The sequence below is a fragment of the Drosophila ananassae genome, chromosome 2R (assembly GCF_017639315.1).
Source record: "Drosophila ananassae strain 14024-0371.13 chromosome 2R, ASM1763931v2, whole genome shotgun sequence".
NCBI lineage: Eukaryota > Metazoa > Arthropoda > Insecta > Diptera > Drosophilidae > Drosophila > Drosophila ananassae.
The window spans coordinates 14,998,805-15,013,624 of NC_057928.1; the positions used below are offsets into that span (position 1 = coordinate 14,998,805).

At 47.0% G+C, this 14,820-nt stretch overlaps 2 protein-coding genes across 4 annotated transcripts; one reads left to right on the forward strand and one right to left on the reverse strand.

Annotated features, from left to right (window-relative positions):
* Positions 1–558: 558 nt before the first annotated feature.
* Positions 559–3,731, reverse strand: LOC6493274 (G patch domain-containing protein 1 homolog). 2 transcript variants are annotated; one of them, XM_001957385.4, is made up of 3 exons: positions 3,604–3,731; positions 2,142–3,548; positions 559–2,084 (listed from the first exon to the last, which is right to left on the reverse strand). In XM_001957385.4, exons 1-3 carry the CDS (start codon positions 3,659–3,661, stop codon positions 676–678), a joined length of 2,874 nt encoding a protein of 957 aa, XP_001957421.1. In that variant the 5' UTR covers positions 3,662–3,731; the 3' UTR covers positions 559–675. The 2 variants fall into 2 exon arrangements, with proteins under 2 accessions (XP_001957421.1, XP_014764301.1); XM_014908815.3 differs by having other exon boundaries at positions 559–3,548.
* Positions 3,732–3,914: 183 nt separating this feature from the next.
* LOC6506683 (dynactin subunit 1) lies at positions 3,915–9,049 on the forward strand. Of its 2 annotated transcripts, none has more exons than XM_001957384.4 (3): positions 3,915–4,113; positions 4,211–5,783; positions 6,192–9,049. In XM_001957384.4, exons 2-3 carry the CDS (start codon positions 4,425–4,427, stop codon positions 8,637–8,639), a joined length of 3,807 nt encoding a protein of 1,268 aa, XP_001957420.1. In that variant the 5' UTR covers positions 3,915–4,113; positions 4,211–4,424; the 3' UTR covers positions 8,640–9,049. The 2 variants fall into 2 exon arrangements, with proteins under 2 accessions (XP_001957420.1, XP_014764864.1); XM_014909378.3 differs by having other exon boundaries at positions 3,915–4,036.
* Positions 9,050–14,820: the final 5,771 nt, after the last annotated feature.

Consider the following 14,820-nt stretch of genomic DNA (forward strand, 5'->3'; position numbering starts at 1 on the left):
GCATCCGCGAGCCCCCTATCCGCGTCCGTATCCGCACGACTAGATGATGGCTATATTGCTTTTGTTGTTATTGTTTGTTGGAACTTCGAGCGGACTGGGATCTCGGAAACTCGGACCGAACTCGTCTATCTTTGGCAACACGTACTTTGCGACTGAGAGAAATTCACAAACCGTGGGCCAAAATCAACCTGAAGCTGGCCTGGTCTGGTCTTCTGGGGCCCAAAGAGTGAGAGCGGGAGAGGCCAGGTGAGAGAGAGAGAGATGTGGCTTATGGGAGAGCCAGGTGATCGTCAAGGCTCTGATTTTTTTTTCCCAACCAAGCCATCTACCTGGCCGAGCCTCAGAGGCCACAAAATGGATTGGCAGCAGCTCTAAAGCGAATATCGTAAAAGTAGCCATAAATATAAAATACTATAATTATATCTCTATATTTTATATATATTTTTTTAATTTAATAATCATAACTATTAAGATATCTGTCTAAGATTTTTTTAAGAATTCAAATTTTTAAAAGTAAATAATCTTATACTTTTCCCGCCCTTTGTTAAATACCAACAATTTTCAGTCAAACAGAAATAAAATCTAATATTTAATAAGCTAGTATCCATTAGCCATTAGAATCTTAATGATTAAATACTATTTTTTATCAATATTTATTTTTTAAGCTATTTACACTCAATGCTTGCTTTTTTTCTTCTTGGTCTTGTGTTTGGGTTTTTCGCTCTTTTTCGATTTCTTCTTCGACTTAGATTTCGATTTCGACTTTGATTTCTTCGACTTTTTCGAACTAGAGCTCTTGTGCGACTTCTTGGCTTTCTTGGCCTTACTGGAGGAGGATACATCGGATGAGGAGGAGTCATCACTGGAACTATCATCGCTGTCCTCACTGCTGGAGGGGCTCTTCTTCTCCACCCACTTCTCCGCCTTGCGTTTCTGCGGAGCATGTTGCTGCCAAAGTTGCTGGAGTTTCGCATCAATACTCGCCTCGGCCTTATCTTCGGGAGCCACTGGCTTTGCGGGCACTGATCCCGGGAGTTTTGGTCCGTAGACATCCTCGACAGGCACCTCAGCCATGGCCAGCTCCCTGTCGTTTTTTAATCTTTCTTCTCGCGATTTGTAGGATATTTTCAACTTATTTCCTTCGATGGGGGCAAACTTAGGTGGTACTGGTTCCTTGGGCACCTGCTCCTCAATCGGCTTGAATAGGGAAGCGAAGATGCCCCGGGGTGGTGATGTATTCCGCAGGACATTCAGGGACGCTGCTGAAGATGATGAAGTGGAGGGCAAGCCCAAGGCTTCTTGTAAGGCAGCTAGTTTGTCCTGCGGGTTTGATGAGGGCTTCTCAGCCGGCTTGGGCTCATCTTCCTCATCGCTGTCTTCGAAGATGCTCCTAAAAAGATCCTTCTTCTCCGAAATGGGCTTATCGCGCGACTCGTCCACAGCCTTCTCTAGAGGAGTTTTCGGCACAAAAGTGGACTTGGGAGGCTCTTCTTGTGGTGGTTTTTCCGGCTGTTGTGGTTCGGGAGACTTCAAACGCTCCACGACTGGTGGCTCCACTTCCTTTGGAGTCGGTTTCGGCTTCTCGATGTGCTGGGGGATAATCGTGGGTGTCTGGAAATTAGCTTTGGTGTTCACGGAGGTCTCCAGGTAATCGAAAACAGATATTTTCGACTTCGCCTTGAGCTCCTTCTCCGGCTCCAGCATGGCGCCCCCAAAAGGTTCTGGAATATTGTACCGCTTGCAGAGTAGGGATGCCGGTTTCCACATGGTCTTCGAGCGCTCCATGACGATCTTGCCTTCCTCGGGGGACTTTTTCTTTTCCTTTTCCTGCTCGGCCTGGACTGTGGTCTCCGAAACGAATCTATCGTTCATGAGGCCATCCAGAGGGCGATAGATTTTCGCGGCCTGGATGAACTCTTTCTTTTCCATTTCGCGATCCCACAGGGACAAAGTAACTGGCTGCAGATCGGCGAGGAACTTGGAAATCTCCGCTTCATCCTTGAGCTTCGCTGCCACGAACTGTTCATACCGCTGCTGCTTGGCCTCATCTTGGAGGAAGGGTTTGAAGGTGCCGTTGGACGGGCCTGAAAGGAAACAAGTAGGATTAGGAAGAGAATTGGAAAGACTAGTCTTATACTCACCCAATTCCGCAGTCTTCGCTGCAGCTTTCTCTTGAATTGCCGCATTGCTTGTCTTCACCTCCTTGGAGACTGCTGTTTCCAGCTCTTCTCCACTTTCTGTGATGACCCCACCTTTGGTGAAGCCTTCCGTCCTCGCATTGATCCTTTCCAGCAGCGACTTGCCGGGATCCTTGAAGGGATTACGCTTGGGAGACTCCACTTTCTCCCCGCTTTTCTCTTTCTTCTTCTCGCCCAGCAACTGCGCCCGCTGGTCGGGATTCAGGTCGTGCCTGCCCAGCCCGGAGCGCTTGTACTCCGTGGCAGCTTCTAGTTCCCTTGCCCGTGCTCTGTCCAGAGGAGCAAAGCGGCTCTTGCGTTGCAGCCAGTTTCTGGGAGTAAAGTCCCTGGGAAGATCTATAGCGAAGGGAGCTTGCAGAGCCACTCCCGATTTGTCTTCGCTGAATCCCTCAATGACGTTTTGCTGCTGAACAAACTGTTGCTTCTTTTTCTTGGTCTTTTTGTCCGCCAGTGAGAAGTCATAGCGCGTCAGGTCGTCTCGGGCATAGATGTCCTCGTCTTCCTCCTCAAAGGCGCCAACCCCAAAGGCCTGTCCCCGAATAGACAGCTGCTTGCCCTTGGCCTGTTTCTCCAGCTGGCCGAAGAGATTGATGTGCTGCATGGGTGTCCCAGAGCTGGAGGAGGACTTTGACAGGATGGGATCCCGACTCAAGCCCGAGTAGCTCATGCCGAAGCGATTTTCCTTCGGCGTAAAGAACATGGGCTCGTAGTCGTCAGGAGCAAAGGTTATCTCTTCATCTTCTTCTTCATCCTCATCTTCTGTGTCGACTTTATCTGCGTGATTTTCCTTCTGGGCTGGTAGTCCCTCTGCACCGTAGTGCTCCAGCAGATACTGTTCCCTTTTGTTTCGGGCGGTGGCCTGGCGCTTCTCCTTTTTCGTCTGACGTGGTCCCACGCCCTGGCCCGGTTTCCATCCCATGCTCTTTAATACCCGCACCGCAATCTTGTCGCGCACCGGGCGCAACAGCTTCTCCAGGACTGGCACCCCTGGAATAGGTCCCGTGCTCATCTCCGGCTGCATCAGCTTTCGCCGCCTCTGTCCGGAGCGCTTCTCCTGCTCATCCTCCTTGGCAAACTCATCGCGAGTCCGGATTCCTTGCGGAGCAATGCCGAACTCCCCCAGATCCTCCTGGTCCATGAAGTCCTCCGGCCGCTGCTGGGCACGTGGCGTGGCCTTCTCCGCCCGCGAGCTCTTGAAGGTCTGGGGCGTCCATCCCTCCAGGGAACCGACCGTGTTCCAGAAGCCGGCACTGAAGCCGCCAGTGAAGGCACCATGGAAGCGCCGCTTTCCGTTCTCATCCTTGACTACTTGGTCCTCGATGGCCAGAGGTTTCTTTGCGGGCACGGCATCTGTTAGGGAAGATCAGGGTTTTAGTGAATGATAAGATGCTACCAATAGCCTTACCCTTCTGTATGGGTTCCAGGGGAGTTCCAAAACGGTGCAGGTGTTCCTCCTCATCCATTTTGTCATAAAGATTCCATTTGCTTGCGAAACAATGTTTTTGTTTTGGTTTAGAGGCCAGTGAGTACACACCAGAGAAAAATACCAACAAAAAAATACTGCATGTAGACTATTTTTGCAAATCCTCTAAAAATAATAACAAAGAAACTAGAAGATCTTTTATAAATAAAGAATTGATTTATTTTTTTATAGTTTATCATTATTTTAAATATTCCTTTTAAAAATATACTTAAAAAATAGCGCAATTAGGGGGACCATTTTTGGTATTTTCGAAAATACCATCATCACCAGATTTTTAAGGGGGTGCCCTCCCACAAAAGAAAACACCGTAATTGCAATTTTTTAAGAAGCCTGCAACAGGAGTTCGGGGCAAATGGTAAGTTTTAAACGGAATCCGGAGACAAAGAACGCCACATCAGACTCTGGAACTGGGGACTGAACCAAGGGGAACAGGTACTGAGTCCAATTGCCAACCGAATAGTCGGGGGCTACCTGTGGGCCGTCTGTAGTGGTGACTAATGATGTCAACATTTTCTGTTTTCTCCCCAAGCCCATTGCCATTTTCGCTAGCACGACGTGACAAGAGTGAGAAGAGCCTGACAGGTTTTAGCCAAGGAGCACTACCAACCAGGAGAACCACTTACACGTCTTCCGCCACACAGGAGACACACATCTTCAAGCTTACATCCTGGCCACCTGACACGCACACACTAACAACCAAGAACCAAGAGAGATCCCCGACAGAGAGAGAGAGAGAGAGCGAGATGTCCGAGAAGAACCTGAAAGTGGGCGCCCGCGTCGAGCTGACCGGCAAGGATCTGCTCGGCACGGTCGCCTACGTCGGCATGACCAGCTTCGCCGTCGGCAAGTGGGTGGGCGTCGTGCTGGACGAGCCCAAGGGCAAGAACAGCGGCTCCATCAAGGGCCAGCAGTACTTCCAGTGCGATGAGAACTGCGGCATGTTCGTGCGGCCCACGCAGCTGCGTTTGCTGGAGCCAGCTCCAGGTTCCGCATCTGGCAGCCGGCGCAGCACCGAGGACGTTAGCGGGGCCACGCCCACGACCGCCCAGCCCACAAAGGCGCGGCTTAGTGGGTCGCGCACCTCGCTCTCCTCCAGCCGGCAATCGCTCCTGGGCTCCCGCACCCAACTGGCCACGTCCCTGAGCGAGCGCACTGCCTCCAGCAGCAGCATCGGACCGAGGAAGAGCCTGGCGCCGCAGAACAGCAAAGACAAGGAGGCATCCAGCACTTCCTTGGCCGAGGGTGCCGCCGGCGGCAACGGATCCGGTTCGCACGCCTCCTCGAAGAGGGCCTCGTTCGTGGAGACGGGTTTCCTGGAGATCCTGAAGCCACAGTTCACGCCCTCGCAGCCGATGCGATCGCCCTCCTTCACCACACCGCCCAACTCCGGGGCCGAGGACAAGACCGCCCTGCTGGAGGCGCAGAAAACCAGCGCGGAGCTCCAGACGCAGGTGGCCGATCTCACCGAGAAACTGGAGACACTCAAGCAGCGCCGGAACGAGGACAAGGAGCGGCTGCGCGAGTTCGACAAGATGAAGATCCAGTTCGAGCAGCTGCAGGAGTTCCGCACCAAGATCATGGCAGCGCAGGCCTCGCTGCAGAAGGAACTGCAGCGCGCCAAGCAGGAGGCCAAGGATGCCATCGAGGCCAAGGAGCAGCACGCCCAGGAGATGTCCGAGCTGGCCGACAACGTGGAAATGATCACCCTGGACAAGGAAATGGCCGAGGAGAAGGCCGATACTCTCCAGCTGGAGCTGGAGTCGTCCAAGGAGCGCATCGAGGAGCTGGAGGTGGACCTGGAACTGCTCCGCTCCGAGATGCAAAACAAAGCGGAGGCCACCCTCAGCAACATCTCCAGCGAGGGTGGTGGCGATGCAGTGGGTCTCTCCACCTACGAGTTCAAACAGCTGGAGCAGCAGAACATCCGTCTGAAGGACACTCTGGTGCGGCTGAGGGATCTGTCCGCCCACGACAAGCACGACATCCAGAAGCTCAGCAAGGAGCTGGAGATGAAGCGATCCGAGGTGACCGAACTGGAGCGCACCAAGGAGAAGCTGAGCGCCAAAATCGACGAATTGGAAGCCACAGTCGCCGACTTGCAGGTAGGCTTTCCAGGATTCGAGTCCAGCTCAGATTCCTCTCACCCTCCGCTTACGATCGGCTTTCCGTGCACCTCTGTATTGGCTTACCTCTGAGTTGCTTCCCTTTCCTGGCTATCTTTTGCCTTTTTTTTGCTAATTATGTTATGGAAGAAGGAGACATCGGCTCAAGAGCAAGCCTCTTCGATGTCTCCACCAGATCAGTCATATTCTTTGCCCAAGTTCTAAAGCGAATCTTTTCCATTGCCTTTCTTTTTGCTGGCCCGCCTTAATCCATATTATATATCGGTCTCCCAAGGAGGTAAATTTTGTACAATTGTCCATTTCCCCAAAAACTAAAAATCAAAACTTTCAACCTCTTTCTTGAAACATTTTTTGAAAATCATAAAATAATGAATAATTTTGCGACAGGAACAAGTCGATGCTGCACTCGGGGCTGAAGAGATGGTCGAGCAACTGGCTGAGAAGAAAATGGAACTGGAGGACAAGGTGAAGCTGCTCGAGGAAGAGATCTCGCAGTTGGAGGCTCTGGAGGAGGTCCACGAACAGTTGGTGGAGAGCAATCACGAACTGGAACTGGATCTGCGCGAGGAACTGGATCTGGCCAATGCCGCCAAGAAGGATGTGCTGCGGGAGCGGGATGCGGCCATAGAGACCATCTATGATCGCGACCAGACCATCACCAAGTTCAGGGAACTGGTGCAGAAGCTGAACGACCAGTTGACCGAACTGAGGGAGCGCAGCTCCAGCAACGACAAGGAGTCGCTGCAGGACCCGAGCCTCAAGCTGGCCACAGAGACCATCGACTACAAGCAGATGTTTGCCGAGTCCAAGGCCTACACTCGCGCCATCGACGTCCAACTGCGCCAGATCGAACTCAGTCAGGCCAACGAGCACGTCCAGATGCTGACTGCCTTCATGCCGGAGTCGTTCATGAGCCGTGGCGGTGACCACGACTCTATTCTGGTGGTGCTGCTGATCTCCCGCATCGTGTTCAAGTGCGGCATTGTGGTGTCGCATACACGTGAGCGTTTCCCGGCTGTGGATGCCATCACCAGGGAGGCGGTCACACAGGGCCATGCCGTGCAGCAGTACGCCTTCAAGTGCCGGCTGCTGCACTACGTCCATAGCCTGCAGTGCGCCCTGCACCAGATCCTGTACGGCCTGAACAGCTGCCAGCCGGATACGCTCCTGAGAGCCGGCAGCTCCCTGCCAGAGATGGTGGCCCAGGAGAAGATCGTAGACGGGATCATAGAGCTGCTGAAGTCGAATCAGTTGGACGAGAACAGCACCACGGACAACATCGAGAAGTGTGTGGCGTTCTTCAATGCCATGAACTCGGTGCTGCTGGCCGGCGAGGAGCTGCTGAACGAAATCCAGATGATTCGCGACTGCGTGGCCTCGCTGGGAGCCGCCTGCGAGAGCATACTGAGTGACACGGCCACCGCGAAGGTGATCATCCAGGAGGCGGGCGCCACCAGCGACTCGGTGCTGCTGATTCAGTTCCTGAACGAGAGCATGGAGAGCGTGCGGCAGCAGGTGAAGCTGATCAAGCGCCGGCTCCCCAACGACCAGCACGTCATCAAGAGCGGCCTGTCGCAGCACAAGGTGGAGGCGATGCGGGGCATGGCCCAGAACATCAGCCGCATCATGTCGGCCATGAACCAGGCCACACGGCATTCCTTGGCCGCCATCGTGTCCACCATCGAGAGCGACAATGCGGCGGAGCATACGATACCGCAGGACAAGTACTGGTCCCTGCTCTCCGCCGCCTGCGAGCGGATCTACGAGCAGGACGATCGCGGACCCACCCACAACTTCAAGACGCTGCTGACGCAGGCCAACTCCGACCTGCAGCACATTGCCCAGCACCTGCTGGACAAAGAGTACGAGATTATGTCGGCGGCCAATGCGACCAATGCCGCACAGCCACGCTCGGCCGCCCAGAGCACACCCATCGTGCAGCGGGCCCAGCTCATCAAGAAGCAGCTGGAGCAGAAGAACGTACTGGCCGCCACGCTGGAGAACCGCGAGGCGGACATCAAGTCACTGAAACTGGCGGCAAAGATGAAGCAGAACGAGCTGAGCGAGATGCAGATCCGCAAGGACCTCGCCGAGAAGAAGCTGAGTGTCCTGCAGAACGAGTTCGAGAGCACGGTGTCCAAGTGGAAGCAGCAGTACGAGGAGACGCGCCAGCAGCTCCAGCTCAAGGAGAAGGAGTTCGAGGAGACGATGGACCACCTGCAGAGCGACATCGACGCCCTGGAGAGCGAGAAGAGCGATCTGCGCGACAAACTGAAACTGAACACCAGTGCGGGCAAGAACCAGTCCGTCTCCGACACCCACTCGCCGCACAATCTCTCCGCCGCTGGATCCGGCCATGGGGCTGCTGGTAGCACCAACATCAGCTACTCGGCGCCGGCGGGCACTGCTCCCGTGGTGGCCGAGGAGGTGCTTCTCCTCAAGAACGCCTTCAATCAGGAGCGCAGCGAGCGAATGCGCCTGCAGGCGCAGGACATGCGCGCCAAACTGTCCCAGTTCGAACCTCTCTACGTGCCGCAGCCACAGGATCAGCGCATCAATGCCCTGGAATCGGAACTGACCCGGATGAAGCACGCCTGGGTGCTGTCCCTGCTGCAGGTGCGCTCCCAGGATGCCGTGGGTGCGGGCAACATCAATTCGGTGGCGCTCCAACGGCGGCACCAGCCACTGCCACCCAAGGGCGAGATCAGTTCGAAGGCCTCCCAGCTGGCCTCGGACATCCTGACGGAGTACCTGCACCGGAAACCACATCGCGCTACTCACGGCCAGTTCGCCTCCTTTCCCACCGTCGACGTGAAGCGTGTGCTGCAGATCTGAGCGGGTGATGGACCGTGGCAATGGGAACGGGGCATAGAATAGAATTCGTATCTGTATTTTTAGCACAAAATCGTTTCGGGAGCAATATACTCTACAAATCACAAGCTGCTTTTCCCAAAAAGGCCAAAAAAAAAAAACTTGTAACCTTTAACTCCTCAAGACTCCCTGCTCCTGTGATGAGGCCTAAACATGATTGAGAAATTATAATTCTATACTTAATTTATGTTTTTTTTTGTAAAAAATATTATATATATACTCTGTTTTTTAACTCTCCAGCGAAGCCTAATTCTGAAACTAAACTCAAGCGATCTAGTACCGGTATTATTATCTATGAAGTCTAAGCCAGGGCAGAAATTTACGTGACAGACACAACTAACCAGAGAAACAAATCTAATTTGCATAAAAGAGAATATGTTATAAATAAAATAAAGTATATATTTTGCTGATGTTGTATAACATGAAATGGAAAAAAGGTTTTTATTTCAAGGGTTATCGGAAGATTTTTGTAATCTATGAAGTACTAGGTATCATATAGCTCTCTTTCAGGCCTAATTTGCTTATGGACATGAACCTCTTCTATTACTACCTAGCTACTAACCATTTTATGTTCTCAGTTTCCATAATTTAGACTAATTTCCCCATTTAATTTAATCACAAATTCGTCAAGCTCTCTGTAACTTTCTAGATTTCAGAGTGGAGGAGTGGATGGCATTTAAGCCAAGCACAGAACCATAACATGCGATCCACATACAATCCAATTAAGAGAAAATATTACTCTCTAGTTGCTTTGTCTTTGAGCTTCTCTTTTAACTTTATTTCCGTTTGGCCAACAGAAAATTTAACAAAAGCAACAACAGCAGCTCAGGTAATGACAACAACAGCTGCAATGGCAAGAAACTATTACATTAGACCGACCAGGCAACGACAACCATAAACCATGATGGCCAAAATAGCCCCTACCTTCCCTCACACTCCCTTCATAGCCATGAAAAGCAACAGCAACAACCCCCCCTCTAGCTTGAAAATGTAAATTGAAAATAATTTTCTTTTTACTGGGTTTTTCCTTGGCAGCGCGCCACTGCCCTTTCGACTGACCAGACCAGAAACGGCTGCCTCTTTTGACCCCATTCTGCGGCTTGGCCCCTTGAACTCGTGCACTTCCTCTGGAACAGCCTGCGATGGGAAAGCTACTTGCAACATTCCTATTTCCCAACTGAAGATAGATCTCCTTCTTCTGGGTTTATGGTGGAAATAATCTAAACATTTTAGTATTATTAAGACATTAAACTTTTCTTTTTTTGGGATAAATATTAATGTTAATAAGTGCAGTAAGATTTTAAAGATTAACTAAGCTTTCTACAAACCTAAGCCTTAAAAAATAATATTTTCAAATTATTAATAATTTAAGTAATAGAACCTATAGGATTGTACTTTTTTTAATAAACATATATGTACATTTATAATTCTAATCTAACATAATCTAATGTTTTTACTTCAGAAGAAAATAAATTGAATAAATATGCAAAGCATGCTTAGTCGGAAACTTTACTTTTTTAAAAACTTTTGAAAAGTTTACCTAAAGTGACCAAAGTCCTGTGAAAGGCTTTCCACCTTTCCACCTTTCCACCTTTTAGTGTTCAATAATTAGGACTATTCCTATAACATTTTCTATATAAATACCAGTTCATCTCCCTAAAATTTCATTGCAAACTGAAACGTTGTGAAGCAATCATTAACATTTAAAATTTTTTCCTTATTTTCTTATTTATTTTTAATGATTATTTTATTTTATTAATTGTATTGATTTGGAGCTATCCTACTTCTTTAAAGGCTAAGTTTATTCTTATTCAAATTATTCCAATTCTATTTAATACCTTAAAATGGACTATTTTTTATTTTTGAATATTGGGTTACCTTTTCTGATTTTTTCCTTATTTTCTTATATTATTGGTTTATTATGAATTAAACTTTTAAGGGGTATGGCTTATCTTACTGGAGCTACGTATGGAAACCTTTGATGATCTTCCCATTCTGATTCTTCAGATTTCTTATTTTCTTCTAATTTTGAACACACTCTTAAAATGGCCTATCTTATTGAAGCAACGTACACTGACTTCTTGTATACATTATTATTTAATTTTTATTTTGTTTTAATATTTTGTTTAAACTTCTCTTTCTTTAAACATCGATCGGTTTCCCTGATAACTTCTTTGTTTCTTTTTATATTCAAAATGTATTTTATCTTCATATTTTATTAACATATACTTATCCAATCGTTGATTTTTCTTGTTTTTCTTTTTGAGTTCTGGTGATCGCTTAGTTGAAATCTTGGGAGGTTTCTTGGTTTCCAGTTCATCCTTAGGTTTTATTTAAAAAGTGATCTTTTATTTATTTCGAATAAGCATACTAGATGATTGGTTTCCAAGTGTCCATGCTTCTCCATTTTTGTTGTTAAATTCAAAACTACAGTTCAAAGAATTATATTTTTATACCCTTGCAGAGGGTATTATAATTTTGGTCAAAAGTGTGCAACGCAGTGAAGGAGACATCTCCGACCCTATAAAGTATATATATTCTTGATCAGGATCACCTCCTGAGTCGATATGAGCATGTCCGTCTGTCCGTCTGTCTGTCTGTCTGTCTGTCTGTCTGTCTGTCTGTCTGTCTGTCTGTCTGTTTCTACGCAAACTAGTCTCTCAGTTGTAAAGCTATCGAGTTGAAACTTTTCACACACCCTTCTTTCTGTTGCAGGCAGTACATAAGTCGGAACGGTCGGGATCGGTCGACTATATCCTATAGCTGCCATATAACTGATTGATCGGAAATCCCATAACTTCGTTGTTTTTTAAGATAGAGGGTTGGGACTTTCCACACATGTTATATTTGATCAACATATCTTATGTACAAAATTTCATAAGGATCGGCCGACTATATCCAATAGCTGTCATACAACGATCGGAATTGGCATAACTTTGGTGTTTTTTAAGTTAGAAAGATGGGACTTGGTACAGATTCTATTTTGGATAAAATAATCTGATTTGCCAAATTTCATAAGGATCGGCCGCCTATATACGATCCGCTATATATCTAATAATATAAGATGCGTGGCGCCACCTAGCGGACTGCGACTGAACTGCAAGGGTATTTTAACTTCGGCTCCGCCCGAAGTTAGCTTTCCTTTCTTGTTTATATTTTATTTATTTGTTTTGTATTATTTTGATTCATTTGCTCATTTTTTTTTAAATATGTTGGATTCTATGATATCTGGGTATAAAATCCTCTATTAAAGAACAGAGAATTTTTCATTTTAAGTCCTTAAAAAAGCACTTCTGTTTCATATACTTCAGGGAAAATTATTTGTATGATGCTCTAAAAATATAAAATAATATATGGATGGAATAACCAAAATAGCAAAAAAAAAAAAAGACTAAAAACGTACACCTAACTAATGTCCCCCCAAAAGACCTCAAAGACATTTAAAAGTGGACAGAATTACATATAAATTTTCTCAGTTCTGGGCTTGTGATCTGTTTGCTGTACATTTATAGAGCGGCTTCGGATGTGTGTCGCCTTGGTTCCGGAACCCAGACCGGATCGGATCGGATCGGGCCGGGCCGAAACCCCTTGGAGCCAAGCGTCATTCTCACGCCCAGCTTTGAGCCGGTGGCTGACCTTTTTACGGTTGTTTTGTTCGCCTGCCTTTTTCGTTTATGGTCTGGCACTGGCACTGGGTTTTGTAATACGGTTTACTGTTTACTTTTTTTCGGCTTGAACACTTTGAGGGAGAGTGGTTTATGACCGGCCTGCTGGGCAGGCTTGGGCTTCAATTCGGCCAAAAGAGACTTGACTTACGCGCTCTGCTTGCAACGACCGCCAAAGTGACAGATCCTTCACAGAGCCCTCATGTCACTGACACACATCTCTCATAACCATAGAGTTCTCCAGTTCCAGATTCAGTTGCACTTCCAGTTCTTTGCCAGCCAGCCGAGGAGACAATGGAAGCGGCAACAACTTTTGGCCAGAAAGCGTCCGGTAATGCCCCAACTTGTTGCTGTTGACTCATGCCCGAGTGCTATAAACAACATAATTATGGTACATATTAAAAAATAAGGTATATATGTGTGTGAGAGGTATAGGTTTTTAAGACGAAGAGGGAATACTCTAAGAAATGAAGAGCTTTAGTGGCAATATATTCGATAAATAATAGACTCTCTTTAAGTCTTTCAAGTGGAACTATCTTCATGGCTAAGAAGTTCTTCAATTCGAAGTTCTCGAAAAGTAAACCAACCCCTTATACCAGTAGAGTAGAATAAAAAACAGAAATAATTAAAGAAAAAACTGCGATACAATGCAGAGCAAGAGCAGACCGAAACCAGTTTAGGTGGGGTGTACAGTGTACATGGGCACTTTTTAGCCCCAAGATGGATGACTTGGACGGATGGATGGATGGAGCTCGGACCCCAACAAGAGCGAGAGTGTAAGACAATAAAGCAGCTCAAGAACACTCGATTGCAAGTGGAAACCGGAGATGAAGCGGCCATCAGGGAATTCCATGCAGATGCCCCACAAATGTGGTAGGAAGGCGGACCCCCAAACCCTTCCTCATTAGACAAGGTGGATGGCAAAAAAATTTGGAAAACAAAGATCGATCTTCAGCGGAAGTGTACGGAAGTTTCCCTTGTGGCTAGGAGGTAAACCAGGTAAATTACAAAAAGTTAGTTACGCCTGGTTAGGCCACCATCCGAAAGCACAATTTGGTAAATGGCCAGCCAAACAGTAGCCACCTAGTCAGTGTCGGACATAAACAATTGGCCACGCAGCATCGGCATTATGGATCGTCTAGGAGGCGGAATCGGAGGCAGATACAGGGGCAGTGGCAGAGGCAGAGGCGGAGGCGGATTCGTCGATGCCCACCTAGAACAATGGTCTGGTGTCGGTCTGCAGCTCATCTTCATCTCCATCTTCACTTGGCCCGACCACTTGAGGCGTCTATTGTGCATGTTTTGTGCTTTCCGGGGTCCGCCAGAAGGGGCAGCCTGGGGAGGTACCATCATAGTTGGCAAGACTCTACTGTGGCTTAGTACCACGCACTAGACACTCTGACCATGTTTGTCTTAGCCATCTTTTTCGCATGATGCACGGAAAAAAGTGATCTTGCTATTATTGTTAATTAAACATCATGTTCCGTATTAGTTTGTTTATTTTTTTGTAAGAGAGAGAGTTTATAATATTTGTTTTAAAGAAGAAACAAAGAAGGTCGATATAAAGATGAGATAAGTTTGAAAAACACGGGTTTTTAGAAAAAATGTTTTCAAAAATGTTTTATTTTGAAGTTTAAATTACCTTTGACCTTAACTCTTTAACATTTAAGATATTATTACTTCACAAAACCTTTTAAAGTTTAATAAGTGGAATAGAATCCAATTGAAATAGAATGAATTGAATCTTGGTATCAAGATGTTTGGAAACTCTTCCTTAAATTTCCAGAACTTTGAGATAAAATTTATAATATTCTTTATTATATAGTATTCTTGATTACTTTTTTATATTGCTTATCTTTATTTAATATTCATAATTTAATATTCAAAATACAGATTGTTCATAGAATTCTTTTTATTCCATTCTATATGAAAAGTAAAACAGGCTTTTGAACAGAGGATCTCAGAGGTTTAAACCTAAAAATGTGTTCAATTCTCTCAAAATGCCAAAAATTTTTATATATTTTTCAAACATTCAACACTCTAATTATAGATTATTTTTGAAGTTCTGAAACCTGGCTTTAAGCATAAATGGCTAAAAGAAAGCCTTTAAGATTTTTGGCCAGTGCAGATCCCTTTGTATTGCCTTCGTTCTTGTGTGTGCTCATTGTTTCTGTTGTTGTTTGAGTTCTTGTCGTATGTAAATTTTGCATTGAAATATGTTCGTGTTAGTATGTTTATGGGGGTTTTTGGAGGTCCAGGTCTCCGGCTGCCCCTTCACCCGCCGCCCACATCGACGTCACTCCGATTCATTGTTGTTCACTTGGCCGCTTTCGTAAGTCAGTCTCAATGCAAAACAAATGGCTAAGAGCAAGCACACCGAGCATATGTTGGCTAAGAGAAAGCTGGTGCGAGGCCGCATCAAACATATGGCGGCTAAAAGGAAATTGAAGCCAAAGAGCGCCACAGAGGGGGGCTCTCAC